At 46.9% G+C, this 26,007-nt stretch overlaps 3 protein-coding genes across 13 annotated transcripts in view; 2 read left to right on the top strand and 1 right to left on the bottom strand.

Moving 5' to 3' along the window:
- The window catches only part of BRD3 (bromodomain containing 3), a 37,357-nt gene extending 26,561 nt beyond the window's left edge, over positions 1-10,796 (top strand). For all 3 annotated transcript variants that reach the window (XM_081847021.1, XM_081847020.1, XM_081847022.1), the window contains 3 exons: positions 3,021-3,313; positions 4,261-4,389; positions 6,236-10,796. In XM_081847021.1, the coding sequence (XP_081703147.1) occupies positions 3,021-3,313; positions 4,261-4,389; positions 6,236-6,348 (535 nt within the window). In that variant the 3' untranslated portion in view covers positions 6,349-10,796. The remainder of the gene's footprint in view (positions 1-3,020; positions 3,314-4,260; positions 4,390-6,235) is intronic.
- Positions 10,797-12,860: 2,064 nt separating this feature from the next.
- Positions 12,861-18,149, bottom strand: BRD3OS (BRD3 opposite strand). Of its 2 annotated transcripts, none has more exons than XM_081847338.1 (4): positions 17,803-18,149; positions 14,802-15,106; positions 14,657-14,690; positions 12,861-14,172 (listed from the first exon to the last, which is right to left on the bottom strand). In XM_081847338.1, the coding sequence occupies exon 4, from the start codon at positions 14,155-14,157 to the stop codon at positions 13,903-13,905; it is 255 nt and encodes an 84-aa protein (XP_081703464.1). In that variant the 5' UTR covers positions 14,158-14,172; positions 14,657-14,690; positions 14,802-15,106; positions 17,803-18,149; the 3' UTR covers positions 12,861-13,902. The 2 variants fall into 2 exon arrangements, with proteins under 2 accessions (XP_081703464.1, XP_081703463.1); XM_081847337.1 differs by having other exon boundaries at positions 17,799-18,149.
- A 6,635-nt stretch (positions 18,150-24,784) lies between these two features.
- VAV2 (vav guanine nucleotide exchange factor 2) overlaps positions 24,785-26,007 on the top strand; it is a 157,304-nt gene continuing 156,081 nt past the window's right edge. For 2 of the 8 annotated variants that reach the window (XM_081846983.1, XM_081846984.1), the window contains exon 1: positions 24,789-25,552. In XM_081846983.1, the coding sequence (XP_081703109.1) occupies positions 25,349-25,552 (204 nt within the window). In that variant the 5' untranslated portion in view covers positions 24,789-25,348. Of the gene's footprint in view, positions 25,553-26,007 lie in introns of all 8 variants that reach the window. The other 6 variants (XM_081846987.1, XM_081846982.1, XM_081846985.1 and 3 more) reach the window with 6 other exon arrangements.

The following is a 26,007-nucleotide window of genomic DNA, read 5'->3' on the forward strand; positions in this document are numbered from 1 at the left end:
TGTATTGGCGTCACTTGGGCCACCTGCTCCTTATAGCACTGCAGCTCCAGCCCTTTGTAATTGGTTGCGCCACACACACACACATATATATTATAATAATTTATTATTTGTACCCCGCTCACTCTGGGCGGCTTCCAACAAAGATGAAAAATACACTAAAATGTCACATATTAAAAACTTCCCTGAACAGGGCTGCCTTCAGATGTCTTCTGAATGTCAGGTAGTTGTTTATCGCTTTGACATCTGATGGGCGGGCGTTCCACAGGGTGGGTGCCACTACCGAGAAGGCCCTCTGCCTGGTTCCCTGTAACTTGGCTTCTCACAGGGAGGGAAATGCCAGAAGGCCCTCGGCTCTGGACCTCAATGTCCGGGCAGAACGATGGGGGAGGAGACGCTCCTTCAGATATACTGGACCGAGGCCATTTAGGGCTTTAAAGGTCAGCACCAACACTTTGAATTGTGCTCGGAAACGTACTGGGAGCCAATGTAGGTCTTTCAAGACCGGTGTTATATGGTCTCGGCAGCCGCTCCCAGTCACCAGTCTAGCTGCCGCATTCTGGATTAGTTGTAGTTTCCGGGTCACCTTCAAAGGTAGCCCCACGTAGAGTGCATTGCAGTAGTCCAAGCGGGATATAACCAGAGCATGCACCACTATAGCGAGACAGTCTGCAGGCAGATAGGGTCTCAGCCTACGTACCAGATGGAGCTGGTAAACAGCTGCCCTGGATACAGATTTGACCTGTGCCTCCATGGACAGCTGTGAGTCCAAAATGACTCCCAGGCTGCGCACCTGGTCCTTCAGGGGCACAGTTACCCCAGTCAGGACCAGGGAATCCTCCACACCTGCCTGCCTCCTGTCCCCCAAAAACAGTACTTCTGTCTTGTCAGGATTCAACCTCAATCTGTTAGCCGCCATCCATCCTTCAACCGCCTCCAGACACTCACACAGGACCTTCAACGCCTTCACTGGTTCTGATTTAAAAGAGAGGTAGAGCTGGGTATCATCCGCATACTGATGAACACCCAGCCCAAACCTCCTGATGATCTCTCCCAGTGGCTGCATGTAAATGTTGAAAAGCATGGGGGAGAGGACAGAACCCTGAGGCACTCCACAAGTGAGAGCCCAGGGGTCTGAACACTCATCCCCCACCACCACTTTCTGAACACGGCCCAGGAGGAAGGAGTGGAACCACTGTATGACAGTGCCCCCAGCTCCCAGCCCCTCAAGACGGTCCAGAAGGATGTTATGGTCAATGGTATCAAACGCCGCTGAGAGATCCAGCAGAACTAGGAAACAGCTCTCACCTTTGTCCCTAGCCCGCCGGAGATCATCAACCAGTGCGACCAAGGCAGTTTCAGTCCCATGATGAGGCCTGAATCCCGACTGGAAGGGATCCAAATGGTCCGCTTCTTCCAGGCGTGCCTGGAGTTGTTCAGCAACCACTCGCTCAATCACCTTGCCCAAGAATGGAAGATTTGAGACTGGGCGATAATTGGCCATCGTGACAGCATCTAAAGATGTTTTTTTAAGAAGCGGTTTAATAACCGCCTCTTTCAGCGGGTCTGGGAAGGCTCTCTCACGGAGGGAAGCATTGACCACCCCACGAAGCCCATCGCCCAGTCCTTCCCGGCTAGCTTTTATAAGCCAGGATGGGCAAGGATCCAGGAGACAGGTGGTTGGCTTCACTCGTCCAAGCAGCCTGTCCACATCCTCGGAGGTAACAGATTGGAATTGATCCCACACAACTTGACTAGACAGGACTCTAGCACTCTCCCGCCCCATCCATGCTCCCATGGTGGAGTCTACTTCTTCCCGAATCTGAGCGATTTTATCTGCAAAAAACTTTGCAAAATCATTGCAGGAGATCATGTGGCCCGTACTGGGCCCCGATGTCACAGGTGGTTCTGCTAAATTGTGAACCACCTGAAAACGTCTCCTGCTGCTGTTTTCTGCAGATGCAATAGAGGCGGCGAAGAAAGTGTTCTTCGCCATTGCTATCGCCACTTGGTAGGCTCGACGTTGAGCTCTAACCTGTGTCTGGTCAGATTCGGAATGAGTTATCCGCCACCGGCGCTCTAGCCGTCTCAACGATTGTTTCATTGCCCTCAGATCCATGGAAAACCACGGGGCTGTCCGGGCTCCATGCAATCGGAGAGGGCGCTTCGGAGCCAAACAGTCAATATCCCTGGTTAACTCCACATTCCAGCGGGCCACCAGGGAATCGGCTGAAAGGCCATCAACATGGGATAAAGCATCCCCTACCACTCTCTGGAAACCATTTGGATCCATTAAGTGGCGGGGGCGGACCATCTGAATCGGTCCCACCTCCCTGCAGAGGGGATGGGTCGCAGAGAAGTCCAGTTGCACCAGGAAGTGATCTGACCATGGCACTTCTTTCGTTTCGCTTTTACTTAGTGTCAGATCACCCACATCCATAGAGGTAAACACCAGGTCCAAGGCATGTCCGCGGCTATGGGTTGGGCCAGACTTATTCAGGGACAGCCCCATGGAGGCCATGCTTTCCACGAAGTCCTGAGTGGCCCCTTGTAAGGTCGTGTCGGCATGGATGTTAATACACACACACACACACACACACACACACACACACACACACACAAGCTTCCCCAAAGTGTGTGACCCAGTTGTTTTATGGACTATTAATAGCACATTTGCAGAAATTGTTTAAGGGGGTTGAAAGCAATGCTAGCCCTACTCCGTGTTGATTCACTGAAACTGATGGCCATGATGAACTTGGGTACAATAATTTCAATGTGTCTACTCTGAGTAGAACTTAGTTGGGTACTGCTCCACGTGTTTGGTGCTTGTAGAAATGCTTTCACTGGAAGTGGAAAGAGAGAGGGTTTGGTGAGTAACACAAGCAGGGAAGGCAGCCCCTAGTTATTCCCTGCTCGCGCTGCTCACCAAACCCTCTCTCTTTCCACTTTGCCACAAACCTCCCTCCCCTCACAGTGGGGAGCAAATTAATTTTGCAGGCAATAATAGCAAAGTAACTTTGCAGGCAGCCGAAAAAAGGCGGGAAACAGGTTCCTGTGGCCTACGATTCAGATGAGGAGGAAGAGGGACTCCCCATGACCTACGATGAGAAGCGCCAACTCAGCTTGGATATCAATCGCTTGCCAGGGGAGAAGCTGGGCCGGGTGGTGCACATCATTCAGTCAAGGGAGCCCTCACTCCGGGACTCCAACCCCGATGAAATTGAGATAGATTTCGAAACCTTGAAGCCTACCACGTTACGGGAGCTGGAGAGATACGTCAAATCCTGTTTGCAGAAGAAGCAACGGAAGCCATTCTGTAAGTGGAGGGAGCCTTCCAGGACCCATCCTGAAATGAGCAGGGCCATATCTTAATTATTTTTATCTACCTATATATTGCATTCATATCCCACCTTTCCCTCCAAGGAATTAAAAAAGGCATACATGAGTCTCTTCCCCCTCCTCATTTAATCCCACTCATTTAATCCCCACAACAACCCAGTGAGGTAGGCTAAGCAAGAACTGGTCCCAAAGGTTGTAAACAATGAACTTCTTTTATTTTTAGGGGATGGCCCACTTCTCAGTGCCAGAGCCTATGCTTGCATGCAGAAGGCCCTGGGTTCATTAGAGATGCCATTGAGGTTTAAACCTGGGACCTTCTGCATACAAAGCAGATGCCCTGCTACTCAGCTATGGCTCCTCCTCTAAACATGGCATGATTCTAATCCTCATAGTTCTGAGGAAAGGGCTGGATTATTTAATAGGAGCATAGGAAGCTGCTTTATACTGAGTCAGACCCTTGGTCCATCCGGCTGAGGGACGTCTATGCTGACTGGCAGAAGCTCTTTCCCCAGCCTTACGTGGAGATGTCACTGGGCATTCAACAAAGCAGGTGCTCTACCATCTAAGGCCCATCCCTCACTCACAGTGGCCTAACATGGGTTGTCAGCATCCAGGACAAGGTCCAAAACCCATCTCTCTTCCTCCATCTCTGTGTTTGCCTTGACCTTCCCCACCAGCCTGTCAAAAGAGGCTTCCTTCAAGGCTGTTCCCCCAGGGCAACTCCCCCAATTGTCCCCCACACCACTCCACTTCTCAGGTTTTGGAGTTGGGGAGATGCTATTGCATAACCCACAAGTGGCCATCTGACCCCCCCCCCCATCCAGCATCTCTTGGGAGTCATTGGCATGAGGATGCAAAAGACAGTGGTTGCTGACTCTTCCTTCTCTCTCCACATGTCACCAATTGTGCCTTTCTCCCCCGCAGCTGCGAGTGGGAAGAAGCAGGTGGCAAAGTCGAAGGAGGAGATTGCTCAGGAAAAGAAGAAGGAGCTGGAGAAGAGGCTTCAGGACGTCAGCGGGCAGTTGAACAACAACAAGAAGCCTGCGAAAAAAGGTGAACAAAACCTCCTCCCTTCCTGTATGCATTTACTAACTGCATCTGATTCCCTGTTTTGTCCTCACAACTTTGTGAGGTAGGTTAGACTGAGAAGAAGGGGCAGGGGAGTGTGACCGCCCCAGTAGACTTCATGGCCAAATGGAGGATTTGAACCCATGCCTTCTTGATCCTAGCCTCTGACACTCCTGATTCCTGCATTGCAGGGGGTTGGACAAGATGATCCTTTGGGGCTTGCAGCTCTGTGATTCTAACCACTATACTGTGTTGGTCATTGTGCAACCTTCCCTATGCAAAGCTTTGCATGCAGGACCACCTCTCCTAATATCAACCATCCTGGACATTGTGCACATTATCTGAAGCCCTTCTTCATGTGCCTCCTCCACAAGCGAACTGGAGGGTGGCAACACAAGAACAGACCTTTTCTGTGGTGGCTCCCCATTTGTGTGATGCTCTCCCCAGAGGTGCTCGTCTGCCGCCTTCACTACCTATATTTAAGCAACAGATAAAAGCATTCCTCTTCTCCCATGCCTTTGGCTAATTAAACAATCTATGGCCTTTTAAACTGGGGAGGGGGATGTATTGTTTGTAACTATGGGTTTTTGTTCATTTGTTTATATATTTTAAACCACCCTTTGATACTTGGATGAAGGGCTGTATAGAAATGCTGATAATAATAATAATGATGATGATGATGATGATGTCCAAGAATAATATAAGTACATAGGAAGATGTTCTTGGATCATGCCAAAGGGAGCCCATCTAGTTTTGTATGCTGTTCTCACAGTGGCCACCCAAATGCTCCAACTGGAAGCCAGTAGGTAGGATCTGAGCAACAGCAACTCTCTCCACTTGTGATTCCAAATAATTGGCATTCCAAAACATAACTGACAGTGGTGGAAGAGCATAGCCATCTTGGCTGGTTGCCATTCATAGTCTTCTCCTCCATGAATTTGTCCAACCCTCTTTTGAAGTCATTGAGGTTGGTGGCCATTACTGCCTCCTGCTGGAGTGAGTTAACTATGTCCAGAATTAGACTTCATCACTCCTGGGGTTTTTATTTAGGGACCTAACAGGAAAGGAGGATTTGTTTTGGCTGCATTCACACAACAGTTTATTCCACTTTCATGATGTTCCCCAGCCAATTTCTGTGTTATAGTTAAGCTTCCACATGGTGTAAGAGCCAGTTTCATAAATCTAGAGGAACATAGTACATATTTAGCACTCATTACTGTGATTCCAGAAAAAATCCATTTTCAGCCTCCTTTACCCAGAAAATCAGGGGAGCAAAGAGATAAAATGTGAGGCAGTTACGCCAACCATACAGTTCTCTTTTGCCATTTTCATGGGGGGAATCATGGGGGAACAGAAGTGTGCATGTGCAGAAAGGGTGGAAGAGTAGCACTGATGCCCAGTGACATTTGTCGTTCCACAACTGGTACGCATGAAATTTCGCACAACGTTCCAGTATATTGGTTTAAAAAGCCACAGTGTCATAACTCGGAGGGTAGCTGGAGGTTTTTAAGCAGAGGTTTGATAGCCATCTGTCGTGGATGCTTTAGTTGGTATTCCTGCATTGCAGGGAGTTGGACTAGATGACCTTTGTGGCCCCTTCCAACTCTACGATTCTTTGAATCTATGATCCTTCTAATGCAACAGGTACTGCAATGTGAAACGAGTGTTAGAATATGGGACAGAAGCACTAGTGTTCTCATCTGGGATCCTAACTCAATGTTCCACACGTCTGAATGCACTATTTTTAGCCTAGAGAAGTTGAATCTTAAATATCCAGGCTGAAGATTGCTTTCACCTAAAATGCTATTTCTTTTCTCATTTCTTTTGCTAGAAAAATCTGGCTCCACCCTTTCTGGAGGCCCTTCTCGCCTGAGCAGTAGCAGCTCCTCAGAATCGGGGAGTAGCAGCTCAAGCTCCACTTCGGACAGTAGCGATTCAGAATAAAGCAACAGACCCTTAAACGCTCCCAGACAGCAAATGGACGTCTCACAGGCACTTGCCCCGGAAAGTTCTGCAGCGTCCCCTTTTGCTTCTTCCTCGTTACTCTATTTTTTAAAAAAACAAACCAGCCTGCTTTCTTGCAACAGGACCAGCTCTGCATCTCATTCCACCCCTCTACTTTTAATTTTTCTTTTAATTCAGTGTTATAAAACCTTCCAGAATTTAATTTCCTCCCCCTACTTTCCCCACCCAGCTTTTATTAGGTTGCAAGATCTTTTTGGGGTGTGTGTGTGGCTAGACTTTTTAAGGCAAGAACTTTCCCTTGCATATAAGGTCTCTAAACTTTTTTTAAAAATCAAATCATTGAGACGTCTTTTGGTGACCAACAGCAAGAGATGTGGGAACTGGAGAGATCGGTAAAAAAAATGTTTGCGAGATGTAATATTAAAAAAAGGGGGGTGTTTTTTGGTAACTTTTTTCTCTTACTCTTCCCTCCTCCCCCATGGAAATTCCTTTTTAATACAGCCCAAGACTCAGCTCAGTGCTGCTGCTGATGTGGAGTGCGGAACTTTTTAAATGGGGTGGGGTGGTGGGGAGGAGAACCTCTCTATAAAACGGTACTGTATCTGAAAGACGTTAGCTTTTGAAGTAGTTGATTGTATTTGTTGCTAGCACTAGTATTCCTAACCTCCAAGGGGCCCAATCCACCATGGAATGCTCCTGGGCATGCCCCCTTCTCTCAAATGAGAGGGAGGTGTACAAAATGCACCTCTCCCGTTTGTTTTGGTGGGGTGGGAGTACAGAGACCATGAGCAGACCTTCCTTGTGGATTGGGCCCTGTGTCTACATGTGTGCTGAAGAGCATCATTTTATATATATATATAAATATATTATATATATATGAGGGAAGGAGAAGAAAGCTCCCGTACTGTGGATTGTTTTTAAAATGTACCTTTTTAGATAGTTCTTTTAAACTTTTTTTTAAGTAAAAAAATGATACTAGAGATTTGTGCTTCTGTTATGAGAGGTTGGCTGACCTATTAAAGCTAGCAGATGAAATTGTTGAAACTCAAAAAACAAAAAACTGCTTTGGCTACAGGACAGGAAAAGGAGAGGTTGTTGTCGCTCTGGGTGTGTGCATGGAGGAGGTTGAGAGGCATACGAGACACATCACAAGCATTAGCTTTAAAAAAATGTCTGGGAATGGTCCAATCCCATTGTGCACACTTAGAGCGCAGGAAGAACTTCACTGATGTAGAACTCTGGGTGAACCCAATGACCTTTTCTCAGCAATCTGCAAACCTTGGTTGGTGCTGGTCCTGGGGGATGGGTAGTAGTCCTTTCCAGTTTTGCTTGCTGTTGTTAAGGGTCTGTGAAGTATTGGTTTGCATCCAACCAAATTCCCCTCAAAAGTAGACCCACTGAAATGAATGGATCTAAGTTGGTTGGGTACCCCTTACTTTCACTTGGTCTGCTCTAAGCAGCACCACATTCACACCATACATTTAAAGTGCTATGAGACCACTTTAAACGGTCATGGCTTCCCACAAAACATCCTGGAAACTGGTTTGTTCAGGTTGCTAAGAGTTGTTAGGAGACTCCTCTTCCCCTTCCAGAGCTGCAATTTTCAGAGTGGTTTAACAATCAATCCCTCTTCACAGGTAACTGCAAACCATAGTTTTGGGAAAGGAATTGGGGGCTTGGGGTATAAGCACCATGAACAAGCTAGTTCCCAGAATTCTTTGAGGGAAGCCATAGTGGTTGAAAGTAGCACCATAGTGCTTTAAATATGTGGTGTGAATGTGGCCTAGGACTAGCAATTGGATACACCCCTTGATTTAACATTTGTACAATATTCTGTAGTGATGGCTTTTAAAAAACGAAACCCTCTCACCCTGGTCAGTCTGTTACTTGGGACCTTTTCTATGTGATGTCATTCAGTCTCTTTGCCCTAGGTCCACATCATCCTTTTGTAGGTAGGAAGGTAGGAAATACCGTGGTACCTCTGGTTACGTACTTAATTCGTTCCGGAGGTCCGTTCTTAACCTGAAGCACCACTTTAGCTAATGGGGCCTTCTGCTGCCGCCGCACCACCGGAGCACGATTTCTGTTCTCATCCTGAAGCAAAGTTCTTAACCCGAGCTACTATTTCTGGGTTAGCGGAGTCTGTAACCTGAAGTGTGTATAACCTGAAGCATATGTAACCTGAGGTATCACTGTATTCACATTAGCCAGTGAGGCATGTGGCACCACTGTCCAGTTTTTGAGAGGTCCGGACAACATATGGAAGCCAACTGCATCCTGAGTAGCTGTTGTGGTATTCCTCCATGAGGAATGTTTGGAGAGCTTCTAACAACACAAACTCTACTGGATCAGACCAATGGCCCATCTAGTACAGTATCCTGTCCTCATGGTGGCCAACTGATCTCCAAAAGACACAGCACCTGGGCTTAGGTGATGTGATGCCTTCTGGAGGTGGCTGGACTCCAAACTCCCATGGCCTCCAGCTAGTGTGACCAACAGCCAAGGATGCTGGGAGCTGGTGTTCACCAGCATTTGAAGGGCACCATGTTGACTGCAGGAGGCAGTCCTTGGTTGCTGAGAAGTTGTTAAGAGCTACAATTCCCAGGGTGCTTAAACAATCAGTACCTCTTCTCGGGGATGCCCATATGCTGCTGGGCTAAATACAAGGTTATTGCATTAATTTACAGGGCCGTTAATAATCTGGGCCAGGATAACTTGATCACCTTGAATCCCTCATATAACTGCCCAATTACTGAGCTCTTCAAGGGAGTTGGTAATCCCCTGTGACTTGGATGCATGGCTCATATCAACCAGGAGCCGTCTTGCGTTCAGTGTTGTGGCCCCAAATTTGTGGAACTCCATTCCAGTTGAGGTCAGACAGACCCTCTCTCCCTGTTGATCTTCCAGTTCCTAATGAAAACTTTTTTTTTATTATTCCAGCAGCTATTTCAATTGATGTCTGATTTTATAGTTTTAACTGATATTTTTTTAAGAAAATATATTGTATCTTTGTTAAGAGACTCATTGTAGTGAAGTGGTATATAAATTGTTTAAATAAACAAAAATTGTGATATTGTGATAGGAATAGGGGGTTTTCTAACAACTCCCAGCACCCTCAACAAAGAACAGTGTCCAGGATTCTTTGGGGAAAACTATGCCTGCTTAAAGCGGTATCTTAGCGCTTTAAATTTATGTGGTCTGTGTTAGGTCCTATCTACACCATACACTTAAAGCATTATGATATGACATTAAACAATCATGGCTTCTTCCTACAAAGAATCCTGGGAACTGTGGCTTGTTCAGGGTGCTGAGAATTTCTGGAGACCCCTATTCCCCTCGCAGAGCTACAATTTCCAGAATTCCCTGTGAAGAGGGATTGACTGTTAAACCACTCTGGGCACTGTATGTCTGGGAGAAGGAATAGAAGGATTTCCTAACAACTCTCAGCACCCTGAGCAAACAACAGCTCCTGGGATTATTTGTGGGAAGCTATGCCTGTTTAAAATGGTTATATAAGAGTGTGCTGTAAATGTATAGTGAGGATGTGGTTAACTGTAGAGCCAATTGCTTAACTATAGGGCACATTCTTGGCTTAGGGGGTCACTGAGGTGCATAGTTGAGACCCAAGCAAAGCCCCCCAAATAGGAAATGAATTGGGGGAGGGTGAATCTCTCTTGATTCCTTTTTAAACCCATTTTTTCTAACAGTGGAAAGAAGCTCTTAAGACTGGAAAGCTACTTCTGTGTTGTGAAAGTGCAGGTTTCCCAAATAAACCTTTTACCTCAAAGGAAGGGGGGAGGGGGGATACACTGGGGTGCGTGTGGGGGTGGGGAGAGATAACAACACTTTTGTAAGATTCATCAATTTTTCTAGAAACTATTTTCTCCAGTCTGGATCCCTGCACTTTTTTCAAAAGACACACTCCATAATTAACTGTCCCTTGTTTTGTTTTTGTCTTCTTGTATATACAAGTAATTTTATTTATTAACACCAATGGTCACTTAAAAAAAAACTATCCTGCATTTTGAAGAGTGACAGAAGAAGAAAAATGCAGATTTGTCTTGGTATTTTTTTTTAAGAAAGAAAAACAAAGTTCTAAAGAATTGGGAGTACTTTTAATTTAAATGTATTTGACTTTAACCAACAGGTGCTATGGCTCTTTGATAGTTTCCTGTGCTGGGTGCTTAATTCCTTATTTGTGTATTCAGGGGTTTTTCCCCCCCAGGGATGGGTTTAGGGTGGGGATTTGTTTGCTTTCTTTTTTTGTACAGACTTTGGACTTGACAGGTATTAGTACCTTCCAGATAAAAGCATGATTTATTTGTATATTCCTAGTTACCCCCTTTCCAGGTCAGTCTCTGTATCTTTAATTGTTTTAAAAGTAGAACAGTTTGGAAAAAAATAATAATAAAGGAACAAAGACCTGATTTATTTATGTATTTTTTAAAGCAAATTCCACTTCTGTAATACACACGTTTGTAAAGCCTTGGGGGGGGGGTGTTGGGCAAATGTGTGATGATCACAACTCTGTTTTCAATTTATTGTGCAGCAGAGTTAATAAAAGTTGTAGGGTTGGAAGTTGCAATGCAGAAATCACAACTAAAGAAACCATGACAGATGGTCATCCAACCATTGCTTAAATTCCTCAAAGGAAGGAGAGTCCACCACCTTCCAAGGGAGTCTGCTCCACCGTCAAACAGCTCTTACTGTCAGAAATCTCCTTGTAACTTGAAGCTATTGGTTTGGGTCCTAACCTCCAGAGCAGGAAAAAACAAGTTTGCTCCATCTTCCATCATTTCTTCTCCTCTTTGGGCTAAAAACACCCAACTCTTGCAACCATTCCTCACAAGTTAACATAAGGTTTCATTGGGGTTGCCAGACCAATCCCTTTTTAAAGCCATTGATGTTGGTCGCCATCACTGCCTCCTGTGGGTGTGAATTCCATAATTTAACCAAGTGCTGCATGAAGGAGGACTTTTAAAAAATCTGTCTTGAAACTACAAAGGGACCACATCTGGCAGCACAGCAGAGGTCCCAAGCTGCCCCAATCTTTACTAAGGTCTACAGAGGAAGGAGGAAGCTTGGGAGAGGAGTAAAATCAAATCTGGGCAGATGAGATTTTGCCATTTTTTATGCCAAGTTAGGTCCATCAGTTTCCACTCGACCACCCAAGGCAACCAAGATCTTGCTTGCTCTTCATCAGCTAACTCCCACCCCCACCACACCATGGCAATGCTAAACTCCAACCCATCTCACTAGGCTTTGCTCCTCAGTTCTTCACATCTCGGTGACTTGGATCTAAAAGGGTTTAGGTTATACTTCCAGTTCCCACATCTCAGCAGTAGGGTCCAAGAAGCTGCCTCTGCAGGGTTGCCAGACCTCCAGCTCTCATCTGAAGCCGCCTTTTTCTGGGCCATAGGTGGCAGGTGGAGGTATTGAATCTCCAGGTGGGCAGGAGAGCCTGGTAGGAGCTGGCTACAATTATAGCATAGACACTATGCAGTGTGTGCCCACCTCCCCACGTCTCTCCCAATTAACCTTCATCTGCTGGACCTTCTCTGGGGTGGCATCACCCTAGGCTTCAGGTTGGGGCCTTGAAATCTCAGTATCTGGGATTCTCCAGACCTGGCAGCTGTAGGTTTAAATGATTGGTGGCAGCAATGCTTCTGAATACCAGTTGCTGGAAACCACAAGGATAGGGACTGCTTGTGTTCAAATCCTGCTTGTGGACTTCTAATGGGTTGGCCACTTTGGGAACAAGATGGACTAGATGGGCCACTGGCCTCATCCAGCAGGCTCTTAATTTCTTATGATGGTATTGTTCCAGTCTTGTGGTTTATTTTATCCTGTTCCTCAAAGAAGCTCAGAATGGTGTCGTATTTTTGCCCCCCCCCCAGTTGTGTCCTCTCAACAACCCTGTGAGGTAGGTTGCATCTTGCAGAGCTACATATTTTCCCCTAAAATAAAGTAATATTCTAGTCCTTGTAGTTCTAAAGAACTAGTCTGAACTAGGAGCATAGGAAGCTGCTTTATGCAGAGCTCAGACCCTTGGTCCATTTAGGTCAGTACTGTCTACACTGACTGGCAGCAGTGGCACGCTTGAGATTTTAGGCAAGGGGCATTCCCAGCTATCCTTGGAAATGGCATTCAGGATTGGGATTGGCATTCTCCATGCAAAGCAGGTGCTCTGCCACTGAGCTGCATCCCCTCCCCTAAATTTAAGTCGGGGTCTGCAGGAGGGTGGAGGCCTAGAGAACCTGATTAACCTATGTGTGTGACATGGAGCATTTGAAAGCTGGAAAGCTGGAAAGAGCCTCAAGGGTCACTACAGCTGCTCCTCTTGCGCCCTACCCAAGAGGCAATGGGAACTCCCAGAATGCCACAAGTCTGGTGCCTGTCCAAGCTAAATTGAACTGACAGTCTCTGAAAAACAGACTTTGCATTTGGCAGTCAGAGTGTGTCCACACAGAGAAGCAATAATTTGCTGCAGCCATTGACACAGGTATCCCTTCATTTTTAATACTGCAAGTGATGAACAAAAGGCATCTGGTTGCAGAGAGAAGTGTACATCTTTAAAAGAGGTTTTTTTAAAACAAACAAACAAAACAAAACTCTTCTGAACTGTTCCCAGCCACTTCCATCCCCCAAACCTAGCGTAGTTCTGTTAGCACATCAACAAGTTAACACAGCAGCAATTTGACAGTCCAGGCCCTAGAAGTCCAAGCTTGTAGTCATGCCTGCTTCAGAATGAGAGGATGAACGGGGCAAACTCCTGTCCATGAGAGATAACTTATTCACTTCAATGGCCTGCCTCCCTTAGCAAAAGAGAAGTGCTCAAGCAGGTGGGTTATCACATTATTTTCCAGATCCTGCTTGTTTTAGAGGGAGACCGCTATGTGGACATATAGCAGGAAAAGCTGGCATGCAAAAGGGGTGGTGGTGGAATGGCTCCTGTTTGTAAGCAGCCAGGGGTAAAGGTGTGTTAGAGCAGGTGTTTTGAACTGCACTTCCTACCTCCCCAAAATGACCCCTATGTGACTCCTCTCCAGAACAGATGATTGGGAAGAAATCTTTGCCTGCATCAGCACCACTTAAAACAGATGGGGAGATTGTGGCTCTCAATTGTGATGTCTGGTGAATGGTACAGGGTAACATCTGGAAGGCCTCCGGCTCCCCACCTTCAAATTCCATCTGTAATGGAGAGTCCTGGGTGGGATAGAGGTGGATGAGTGAAGACGAGACATTCACTGTTGTCTATCAGGAACAGCCTTTCGCAAAGCAGCAGCAAAGAAGTTTCAAAATTGATTTGGACAGATTCAACGAATGTAGGCAAACCTGTTCGACAGCCACTTGAGGCCCCTGAAAATCCATTTCCCAAATTGCTTCGGGAACACTGTCCAGAAATGCAGTAGAAGATAAATAGAGCCACAACATAAAAAATAAAACTTTTTTTTAAAAAAGGAAAACCACTTTCTGGATCCATTTTGGTTAGCCTAGAGATTGGGTTCGCTTGCTCACTCTTGGCTCTTGAAATCACATCACGCTGCAAAACCTGGATTGTCCGGTATCCCTGGGGATGTCCGCTTTGTTCTTATCCCGCACCAAGATCGCCTGGTTGCCATATTGTGAGTACCACATGCTGTGGCTCCTGTTCAGGTACGTTCCTGGTGGCAGAGACTCGAGTTTCTGCTGCTGCTGCTGCCAGATCAGCAAAGAGGCATCCCTGTACCGGAGACGAGCATAAGTCTCGGACAAAGCTTTCTCGGCCAGGGGTGGCCGTCCGCTCATCCCCACAGCTACCACCTGTTCACAAAAGATGAAGGAAGCCTTGTTGTCATTGTCTTCCGGCCGTGGCTCAGGGCTCACAGGGGAGGTGTTCTGGGCTAGGAGAGAAACCCTGCCAGACACAGCAAGTGTGGGAAGCGTAAGGGCGGCCTGTGGTCACAACAGGAAACACTCCAGCTATGGACACATCATCAGAAGGCGCTTGATTCAAAGGGCAAAAAACAGGCTCCACCCAAGTCTATTAGGCTCCTGCAATCCAGTTCTGCCCTGGAAATTCTCACAAGTCCATATAACGTAGGAGGGTTAAAGGTTCAGAACCATGAGGACCATCATCTTACTCTTAAGGAGAGGGCTGTACCAAGATGGTAGTGTCCTGATACAAGAGACAGCCCATTCTCAAGAGTCCTTTTGCACCTTCCCTTGCATCTCTTCCTTGCTGTGACCTCTTTCAGCCCCCCTCACCCACCTCTGCTTCCTAATCTTGTCTACCTTTTGAACTCACCTGCCCCAGTTTATTGCTTCTTCAGGGACTGGAGAACAAGGAGCCATCAGATGTGTTGTTTTGTTTTTGTTTAATGTGATATTTTTACTTTTTCTGTCTGTAATTTTTGAAACTTTAATAAATATTATTTATAAAAAAACAAAAAAACAAGGAGCCATCAGGACTACGCTTGGAAATAGAGGAGTATGGGTGACGTTCTTTTTCAAGTCAAATGGGGAGGGATTTGATGATTGATTCTTGAATTTGACTAAAGGACAGTTTGGTGATTCTCTTGCTTGCTCAGAGGATGGAAGTCACGCTGAGTGTAGATGACACATCTGTTTCCATGGAGAGAGAGTGCCAGAATGCTGGATGCTGGGACCATCTCCAGAACTGGTTGTGGACTTTTCCTACTCATTGCCAACTGGGCTGGGATCAAATCCAAGTCACTTCTCTTTGATAATGAAGAATCTGCAGAACAATCAGAGTTAGTTGGGATACGAGAATGCAGGACCGTAGCAGAGATTGATAAAAGCATTCCAGGTTTTTGGCATATAAACATAATAAGCTGCCTCCTAATGAGTCAAACCACAGGTCCATCTAGCTCAGTACTGTCAACACTGACTGGCAGCAGCTCGCCATAGTTTTAGGCAGGGGACATTTCCAGGGCAAAACTGGATTGTAGAAGCCTCAGCACTAATAGACTCAGATGGTCCTGGTTGCTTTGCTTTTTGAGTCAGACTACTGGTTTCTCTAGCTTAATATTGTCTACACAGGCTGAGAGTAGTTCCTCAGGTTTCAGGGGCAGGCCTTTTTGGAGGCGCTGGCGACTGAACCTGGTACATTTTGCATGGAGAACGACTGTTCTACCACGGAGCCACAGGCTTCCCTCCAAGCACAGCTATAGCCTAGAAGTAGAGCACAAGCTTTGTACATGAAAGGTCCTGGGTCCAGTCCCCAGAGGCATTTCCATGTAGGTCTGGGGCGGAAAAGACTGCCAGTACTGAGTTGTTTGTTTTGCTTAATTAACAAACTCTACAGACTTGCTTATTCAGCCAATCGATAAATCTCTCAAGTGGTTTACACACAGCAGTCTGAAATATTTATAAGAAACACAGATAAAACTAACAAACTTTAAGAACAAGGAGACAACAACAAATTATCAAAACAGAGATAAAGTCAACAGATTTTAAAAACAAATGCTAATTATCAAAACATAGATAAAGTCAACAGATTTTAAAAACAAACACTCATGACAAAACAACATGTTTGGTTTGACTCGGCTAAGCAAAACGCTTGGGGGAAAGTGCCTTGTTTTAAGATGCCTGAGTTTCTGTCCTACAGGACTTACGAGGAGGATGCTTTTTTAACATGTACTTTGATAAGAACATAAGAAGCTCTTGCCGGATCAAAGCAAAGGGGGTCCACCGTCAAAACATCATCCTGTTCTCAGAGTGGCCAACCAGATGCCCCAATGAGAAGCCCACAAGCAGGACCTGAGAAGAACAGCAGCAACTCTCCATCAACTGGCATGCAGAAGCAGCCTGCCTCTTATACTGGAAGAAAGACCATAAGAAATGCCCTGCCGATGGATCAGACCAATGGCCCATCTTCTCCACCATCCTGTTCCCACAACAGCCAACCAGATTCCTTAATGGGAAAACCGCTAGCAGCACCCAAGTGGAACAGCAACTTTCCCTATTTTTACCAGTCCATCTCCTTTATTGGCATGCAGAGCATATGAAAGTACAGTGGTACCTTGGTTTACGAATTTAATCTGTTCCGGAAGTCCGTTCTTAAACCAAAAGCGTTCTTAAACCAAGGTGTGCTTTCCCTAATGAGGATTTTGATGGTTTTGCTGTCGACCACAGCAAACTATGGCAAGTTCTTAAAGAAATGGGAGTGCCTGGTCACCTCATCTGTCTCCTAAAAAATCTCTATGTGGGACAAGAAGCTACAGTTAGAACTGGATATGGAACAACTGATTGGTTCAAAATTGGGAAAGGAGTACGGCAAGGCTGTATATGGTCTCCCTGCTTATTTAACTTATATGCAGAATTCATCATGCGAAAGCCTGGACTGGATGAATCCCAAACCAGAATTAAGATTGCCAGAAGAAATATTAACAACCTCAGATATGCAGATGACACAACTTTGATGGCAGAAAGTGAGGAGGAATTAAAGAACATCTTAATGAGGATGAAAGAGGAGAGCGCAAACTATGGTCTGAAGCTCAACATCAAAAAAATGAAGATCATGGCCACTGGTCCCATCACCTCCTGGCAAATAGAAGGGGAAGAAATGGAGGCAGTGAGATATTTTACTTTCTTGGGCTCCATGATCACTGCAGATGGTGACAGCAATCACGAAATTAAAAGATGCCTGCTTCTTGGGAGAAAAGCGATGACAAACCTAGACAACATCTTAAAAAGCAGAGACATCACCTTGCTGACAAAGGTCCATATAGTTAAAGCTATGATTTTCCCAGTAGTGATGTATGGAAGTGAGAGCTGGACCATAAAGAAGGCTAATAGCTGAAGAATACCTAGAACTAACTCAGTTGGTCTTTAAGGTGCTACTGGAAGGAATTTTTTTATTTTGTTTTGACCATGGCAGACCAACACGGCTACCTATCTGTAGCTGAAGAATAGATGCTTTTGAATTATGGTGCTGGAGGAGACTCTTGAGAGTCCCATGGACTGCAAGAAGATCAAACCTCTCCATTCTTAAGGAAATCAGCCCTGAGTGCTCACTGGAAGGGCAGATCCTGAAGCTGAGGCTCCCATGAAGAGGAGAAGACTCCCTGGAAAAGACCCTGATGTTGGGAAAGATTGAGGGCACAAGGAGAAGGGGACGACAGAGGACGAGATGGTTGGATGGTGTTCTTGAAGCTACCAGCATGAGTTTGATCAAACTGCGGGAGGCAGTGGAGGACAGAAGTGCCTGGCGTGCTCTGGTCCATGGGGTCACGAAGAGTCAGACATGACTAAACAACTAAAAAACAACAACAACAACAACAAAAGACGTCCCTGCAAACAACCCTAAAGCTGGGAAGAGGCAGGTGACGGGGCAGGCAGGGGGTGCAGAAAGAGAGACGTCGTTCAGCCCCCTTCTTCCATCTTCCTGTCCTTGCTGATGGGCTTAAGGGTCTGCGGTCACTCACCTACCTCCCGGCCTCCGTCGGGGCGTACAGCCGCGGCCAGGCTGCAGGGCCCGGCGCCTCTTCCTCCTGCTCCTCCTGCGCGCTCTTGGCGTCCCCGTTTGTCTCTACGCTACGGAGGAGGAGGCGGCAGCGTCGACGGGCGGCGCTCCGAGCCTCTCCGCCCACTCCTGGCAGCGGGAGGAGGAGGGAGAGGCTGGCTGGCAGAGCCGCCTGAGCCCGCCCCCGTTTACCGCGGCTTCGGAGCTAGTTCCGCCCGCGTGCGCTAGCCCACCTTGGCCAGGAGCCCTGGGGGCCGCACTGCAGGCCCCGGAGGGCCACAAGGAACGGGGCGCGGCCAGAGAAGGAAATGGGCACCTGCGTCTTCCGCGGGGGGGGGGGGCGCTTTGCAAAGCTAAAATCTGCAACAAAGAACTCTCACCTCCCCAGCTCAAACCGCAGTTTCCCCCGATCCGGTGGGGAAGACGGCCTGACAGTTCAGCCGTTGCGATGCCCATTAAGCTTTGTAGTGTAGAGCTGCCGGGAAGGTTCCACCCCTTATGTAAGATGCTGTAGCGCTGCTGAGTTCTCCCTTTCACCGAATGAGGATGCTGTCAAGTCAAAAGATCCAGTTTTATTAAGAGGTCTCATGCACCGAATAAGCGCCAAACAAGGTCGGGACACCATGGATTCTTTTGTGAACATGCCGTTGAAGCATTTCTCCAATGCTCTTGTGCTGTGAAAAAGTAAAAATAAAAGCCCATAATGTCAATAAAAAAGGGAATGTAACAATTCAATAAAACCCGGAGGGTGGGTGGGTGGGTGTTCGTTTGTTTTTTTAAAAAAATAAAGAGCTTGTTTCAGCTGAATCCATCCAGGGAGTTTCTTCCATAACAAGACCAATCACAGTATTGTCCACACAGCTCTTCTGGATTTCAGGCTGTGTGTGTGTCTTTTGCCAGCCCCACTGGATATGCTGCTGGGGACTGAACCTGGGACCTTCTGCATGCAAAGCGCAGAATCATAGAATTGTAGAACTATAAGGGACCCCAACTGTCACCTAGCCCAACCCCCTACAATACAAAAATCACAGCTAAGGAACCTCTGACAGGTGGCCACCCAACTTCTGCTTAAAAACTTCCGGTGAAGGAGCATCCAACACCTCTTATTGTCGGAAAGTTATCAGAATCTCCTTTCTTGGAGTTTGTATCAAGTGGTTCAGGTCCTTCTCTCCAGAGCAGCAGGAAATAAGCTTCCTCCATCTTCTATGTGATTGTGACAGCCCTTTAGCTATATGAAGATGGCTCTTCTCCCAGTTTCCTCTTTTTAGGCTCGATGGCATGAGGATGCCAAAAGTATCTTCACAACATCAGCAACAATTCCCTCTAGCAAGAATGCTTCAAATAAGGAGAGATAGAAAAATACCAGGAAGATGGAACAATACCTGCTAGCCACCAACAAGGGGCAGCAGATCTGTTCTCTACACAAATCTACACAGATGCCCACCTTTGCCAGCTTGGTGCTTTCGGGAGGGGCCAATAGGATTTGAAGTCCAAAACATCTGGAAACACTAGCTTGGCAAAGTCTGCTACAATTCATTAAAGACAAAGAATTATCCCAAATAATTCTGGAGTGTGGTTTATTGAGCATGCTGAGAGTTGTTAGGAGACAGTCCCCCCCCCATCTCCTCGCAGTTCTATAATTCCAAAGTAGTTGAACAATCAAACCGCTCTTCCCAGAGAACTGAGGGAGTTGTAGCTCTGAGAGGGGAATAGAAGAAGAAGAGGAGGAGGAGGAGTTTGGACACAATATCCCGCCTTTCACTCCCCTTAAGGAGTCTCAAAGCAGCTAACAATCTCCTTTCCCTTCCTCCCCCACAACAAACACTCTGTGAGGTGAGTTAGGCTGAGGGACTTCGGAGAAGTGTGACTAGCCCAAGGTCACCCAGCAGCTGCATGCGGAGGAGTGGGGACGTGAACCCAGTTCCCCAGATTACGAGCCCACTGTTCTTAACCACTACACCATACTGGCTCCCATGGTGTCCTAGAGGGGTGTCCTAGCAACTCTCAGCACCATCAACCAATTATAGCTCCCAGAATTATTGGGGGGAAGAAGCTATGGCTGTTTAAAGCTGGTTTTGACCTATAAAGCATTAAACAGCTCAGGATTGCAATACCTCAAAGACTGCCTTTCCCCATATGAAATGACCTGGATCCTGAAACCATCATTTGCGGACCTTCTTCATATGCCTCCTCTGTGAGAGGTCCAGAGGGTGGCAAGACAGGAAAGGGTCTTTTCTATATTGGCTCTCTCAGACACCTTCATTATATATCATTAGGCACCAGGCAAAAGCTTTCCTCTATAACCAGGCCTTTGGCATTTAACTATAACCTTTTTAAAGTACGCAGGATTTTAAAACGTATTTATTTTTCCATTTGGTTTTAATGTACCTCTGTGTGGTTTATTGCCATCTGTTTGTTTGGTTGTAAGTCACTTTGGGTTGGCCTGGCCAAGGTAAAGTGACTAACAAATTAAATAAAACAACAGCAGCAACCGCAACAACAGCGTGGTATCCTGTGCTATTTTTCTAGAAAAATATGTGATGGAACTCACCATGAATGCCTCTCTTATTCTCTTATAATGGCAATGGCACGTACCTGAGAGGTGCGAGAACAAGGTTTTCCGCCAGAAAAAAAAGTGCTGGTGGTATAAAATCTTTGTGTAGGTTATGGGAGTTATTTATACCATATAATGCATTATTATTTATGCTTTAAACATGCTGTACATTGCTTGGAGACCTTTGGATAACAAGCAGTTAAGAAGTCTAATAAATAATATATAATAATAATCAGTGCTATTTTTCCTCCCTCTTTCTTTTAGAATGACAATGGCACTCACCTGAGAGGTGCTGGAACCCACCTGAAAGGTGCTGGAACTGAGTTCCGGCAAGTTCCCCTTGAAAAAAACTCCCTGGTAATAATAATAATCCAAATGCCACAGTTGTGTACCTTCAGGAGTTTGCTAATGGTGGGAGGTGTGAGAAGGAAAAGCAGGTGCAACTTATATTTGCACAGGAATCTACATTTCAACCACGCAAATTTCAGAACATTCTGAACACCTACCCACTTCTCTCTGTCTTCCATCCATCCCACAGCTTCCATTATCAACAGCTACTAACTATCATAATTATGCTCTGCCTCCACAGCTCCTGAATCCCAGTTGCTGGTAACCGCAGGAGAGGAAAGAGCTCTTGCAGGTTTCCCATAATGCTTGCTTGCAGGTTTCCCATAATGGGCACCAGGCTGGCCACTGTGAGAACAGGAGGCTGGACTAGATAGCCACTGGCTTGATTCAGCAGGACTCTTCTTCATATCTTACATTCAAGCAAGCAAGCAAGCGGCAGGATCACATTTCCAGGTGCAGGCAAGAATGGGGCCAGTAAAAGTTGTGGTCTGGGGAGATTCTTGAGAGCCAGAAAACAAGGCCTGGAGGGTTGCATCTGGCCCCTGAACCTGAGAATCTGAACACCTGGGGTAGGGATTCCCACAGCATTTTGTGAATTCACTCATGGGAATAGCTTGTTGGTCTCTCTTTAATGTGATGCTGGAAGATCCATCAGGGAAAGACTTGAGACAATTGAGAGGAAATCAATATGTTGAGGCTGCTGGTGCCAATGCAGCCTGAGTTTGGACGAGAGAGAGAGAGAGAGAGAGAGAGAGAGAGAGAGAGAGAGACTTTGCCAGAGTCTCATCCAGTTGCCTTAGAAAGCTTTTTATAAACAGTCATTATGTCTACAGCACAGCAGGGAGTTATTCACAGCTTGCTTCCTTACCTGAATGTGAACACAAATATGCCGAATCAATTGGCAGGGTCTGAAAAGCTGCAAACATCCCTTTTCAAGGCAGAACCAGGGAAATGCAGCTGTAGCAATAGAATTGTAGAATTGGAGGTAACCCCAAGGGTCATCTAGTCCAATCCCTTGCAATGCAGGAATTTCAACTAAAGCATCCATGAAAGGTGACCATCCAACCTCTGCTTAAAAAAACCCCAACTTGAATCCATTTGTTCATGTCATATCCTTCAGAGCAGGAGAAAACAAGCTTGCTCTGTCTTCCATGTGACAGCCTTTTATATGTTTGAAGGCAGCTATCACAAAAAGCTATCTTCTCTCAGTCTCCTCTTTACCAGCCTAAGCATACCCAGTTCCCTCAACCAGTCCTCATAAGGCGTGGTTTCCAGACCCTTCATCATTTTGGTTGCCTCCTCTGCACATGTTCCAGCTTGTCAATATCCTCCTTAAATCGTGGCACCCAGAACTGGATATAGTACTCCAGGTGTGGTCTGACCAAAGCAGAATAGAGAGGTATTTTTACTTCCCTTGATCAGCACACTATACTTTTGTTGATGCAGCCTAAAATAGCATTTGTGAGTTTTTTTGCTGCTGCATCACATTGATGACTCATGTTAAGCTTGTGGTCTACTAAGACCCCTAAGTCCTTTTCACAAGTACCAATCTTATATTGGTGCAGCTGGTTTTTCCTGCCTAATGGGAGAACCTTACATTTCTCACTGTAGAAATTCATTTTGTTAGTTTGGGCCCAGTTCTCCAATCTGTTAAGGTCATATTCAATCCCAATTGTGTCTTCAGCGGTACTGGTTACCCCTCCCAGCTTGCTGTCATCTGCAGACTGGATGAACATCCCCTCAATTCCTTCATCCAAGTCATTTATAAAGATGTTGAACAACAATGGGTCCAGGACATAAATCTGTGGCACAAATCCACCTAACTACCACCTTGTCCAGCCCACATTTTACCAGCTTCTCCACAAGAATATTATGGGGGACTTTGTCAAAAGCCTTACTGATATCAAGATATGCTACATCCACAGCACCCCCCTGATCCACCAAGCTTGTAACTCTATCAAAAAAAACCCAAATGAGATTCGTCTGGCATAACTAGTTTTTGATAAACTCATGCTGGGTCTTAATAATCACAGCATCCTTTTCTAAGTACTCCCAGACAGACTGTTGAATTTCCTGTTCTAGGACCTTTCCTGGTAATGATGTCAAGCTCACCGGTTGGTAGTTACCTGGGACTTCTATTTTCTCCTTTTTGAAGATGAGGGCAACATCTGCCCACCTCCAGTCTGCAGGGATCCCACCTGTTCTCCAATAATTGTCAAATATTATAGACAGGGGTTCTGAGATTACATCTGCAAGCTTCTTTAGTAGCCCTGGTTGCAGCTCATCAGGCTCTGGAGATTTGAATTCATTTAAAGTAGCTAGATGTATCAGACCAGCAATGCACAGACTTTTAATAACAACAATAATCTGTTGCTTTTCGGCTCCAAAGGGGTCCTGGCACAGATTAGAGCTATAGGTGATAAAACATAGTCACAATCTATAGAGATGGGACACAAAAGGGAAAACTGACTGGGAGGGTAAAGGGCTGGAAACATTCTTAGTTACAAAGAGAGCTAAAGCAATATCCTTTCGTGAATTAAAACTGGAGACATACTGTCAGAGCATGCCAAGTAAGAATTGCAGTTCACACACAATCAGGATTGCTGATCTAGGGGTGCCTCATGACTGGAAGAAAGTTGCCTAGAAGAGCAGACACTCATGAAGAGACTCAATGGGAAGTGTCTTCTGCAGGTGCATAATTCTACACCTCTGGAAGGGGACTGAGTGAACCAGGCAGATGCACACAATGCACAGGTGTAGTGGAGTGACCTGACTAGAAGGAGGCAAAGTGAGAGGAGTGGCAAGCAGCCTCACAGCACCCAGGAGCATTTAATGGGGAACTTATGCCACTGGAGAAACAATATTCAGGTCTGAGCACACCAGTAGGATGCTCTTTGAGTATTTGTGATAACCTCTGCAACTCCTTGTCAGGTGATGGTGTGTGGAGGGAGAGATGGAGGTGAAGTTTAAGTTGTAGTGATGGTCACCAATCCGGATGACTTTAAAAGGGGCTTAGATGAATTTGTGGAGGGTAAGGCTGCCAGTGGCCACTAGCCACGATGGCTTTGTTTTGCTTTCACAGTTGGAGGCAGTATGCCTCTGAATATCATTTCCGGGAATCACAAGCAGGGAGGATGCAGCTGGAAAGGAGGAGCGATCAGGATGCAGTTCCTCCTCCCTCTGTGTTGGGGGAGAAACAAGCACGAGCGTGCAAGTGGATTCCCATGGGGCTGGAGCCAGGTTGGGCACTTACCGCCGTGTTTATACCCTGGAAGAAAATGAGCGAGTATTTAAGAAATAAATAAAAATGTTGTTATATCTTTCTCTTCCTTTCTTTTATTGGTACGGCATGAGGTGCGCATGAAGGCGTCATAGCCATACCTGCCAGATCGTACTGTACTGTATTTCGCTGGTGGAGACTGTTCGTTTTCCGAAAAGCTCCTACACTACAAAGTCAACCCACACAGGAATACAGTTGTCCTTTTTGCTCTGCCTACGCTTCATTCTCAGTTTATTTGGCAGTGTGTCCAGTTAAGCTATTTCCCTAACCACATTTTGATATAACTTACCTGTTTTGAGAACCGTAAGAAACGCGATACATATTCAGTTTCAGTATTTAATCCAAAAGCATGCATTCTTACATTTTTATGGTTCTTACATTTAAAAAAAAAAAAAATTGTTGAAAGAAAGAGGAAGGAAATGAAAGCTGTGCTCTGGAAACGGGAGAGAGTAGCAAAAATCTGAAAGCGCTCAGGCGCGCGTCCCTAGACAGTCAACCCGGATCCTCAAAGCGCTAGCCGATCCGAGACACGTTAGCCAGGAAGGGAAAAAGTATTCCTGGAAGTTTACAAAAAAGGGGTTCCTCTCCCCCACTGTATTCCCAGGGGGAGCCTGCAAAGGGTGCCTCTCTCCGCCGTCGGGGCCAAAATTGGAACGCGCCGCCAGGCAGGAGAGAGAACCGGACGCCGCCCCATCTATCTCATCCGGGAAAAGTTCTTGCCTGCGGAGGAGAAGGAGAAAGCAACCCTGAGAGAGAGGCAGCGAAGGCAGGCAGGAAGGAGGAGTCGCGCTTGGCCCCGCCGTCTCCGCTGCGCCCTCCCCTGGCGGCAGGAGTAGGAGGAGCCGTGGCCGAAGCGAGCCGAGAGCCGGGCAGCGCCTCTCCACAAAAGAGGCAGGCGAGGCGAGTGCAAGAGGTGCGCTCCGCGAAGCACTCTTTGTTCCCTGGACGGCGAAGGAAGGAAGCGAAGCGGAGGAGCCTGGAGCTCCCCATTCCGGAGAAGGACACGCTGCCCGGTTCCAGGCTTGGAAGGCGGCCGGATCAGCTTCCTGCCCCAGAGGAGGAGGCAGCCAGCCATCTCGGAGAGCCGCGAGGGCTCGGCCCTTATTCCCAAGGCGCCGGAGCGGAGCGTGCGAGCCACGGGAGGCGCACCCTGGCCGGCTCCCGGCTCTGAAGCCCCTCCGGGGCGGCTCCCTGGAGCAGCGCTGCCCCATGGCCAAGGCGGCGTCCCGGCCAAGGCGCTGGGAGTAGCGGAGACGAAGCGCCTGTCCCGTCTTCTCCTTTCGCAGGCCTGCCGCTGCGGTTCTTTTTTGCGCTCTCTCTGCCCGGCGCCATGGAGGAGTGGCGGCAGTGCGGGCGCTGGCTGATCGACTGCAAGGTCCTGCCGGCCAACCACCGCGTGGTTTGGCCCTCGGCCGTGGTCTTTGAGCTGGCCCAAGCTCTCCGCGACGGCGTCCTCCTCTGCCAGCTGCTCCACAACCTCTCGCCCGGGTCTATCGACCTCAAAGACATCAATTTCCGGCCCCAGATGTCCCAGGTGAGCGACAGACGAAACCCCCTCGGGATTGGGGAGCCGGGAGGGTTCGACCCTCGACGGGTGGGGAGAAGAAAGGTGGGAGATCCCCAACGTGGAGGGCAGTTGTCCGGGGACTCGTGTGGTGTGGCAATCATACCTCGGGCTGTCTCGTAGCTAGGAATAAAAGGTTGTGCGTCTCAGTTATAGCTCGTAGAAGATCCCTTGCAATGAATGAACATGACTAACTTGTGTCCATTGATGCCAAGGGGTTTGCTCTGAGAGGGAATTAATTGAAGGCAACCCAAATGCTGACACACACACACCCTTTTTATGGGCTCATCCTATTTATGTGTCTTGACTGCTACCAGCCTTAGTTCCCACCCTTGGGGACACTTCTTTTTGAAATGACTTGTTTTTGAAATGTCCCCTGGTTAAAGCCCCAGAAGGTATAGAGGAGAGCTGGGGGGCGGGGGGAG

The sequence above is a fragment of the Podarcis erhardii genome, assembly GCF_964252035.2.
Source record: "Podarcis erhardii genome assembly, chromosome: Z".
Lineage (NCBI taxonomy): Eukaryota > Metazoa > Chordata > Lepidosauria > Squamata > Lacertidae > Podarcis > Podarcis erhardii.

Excerpts from the sequence above, each read along its gene's own strand:
- BRD3OS (XM_081847338.1), bottom strand. The coding sequence starts at position 14,157 with ATGAGCGGACGGCCACCCCTGGCCGAGAAAGCTTTGTCCGAGACTTAT.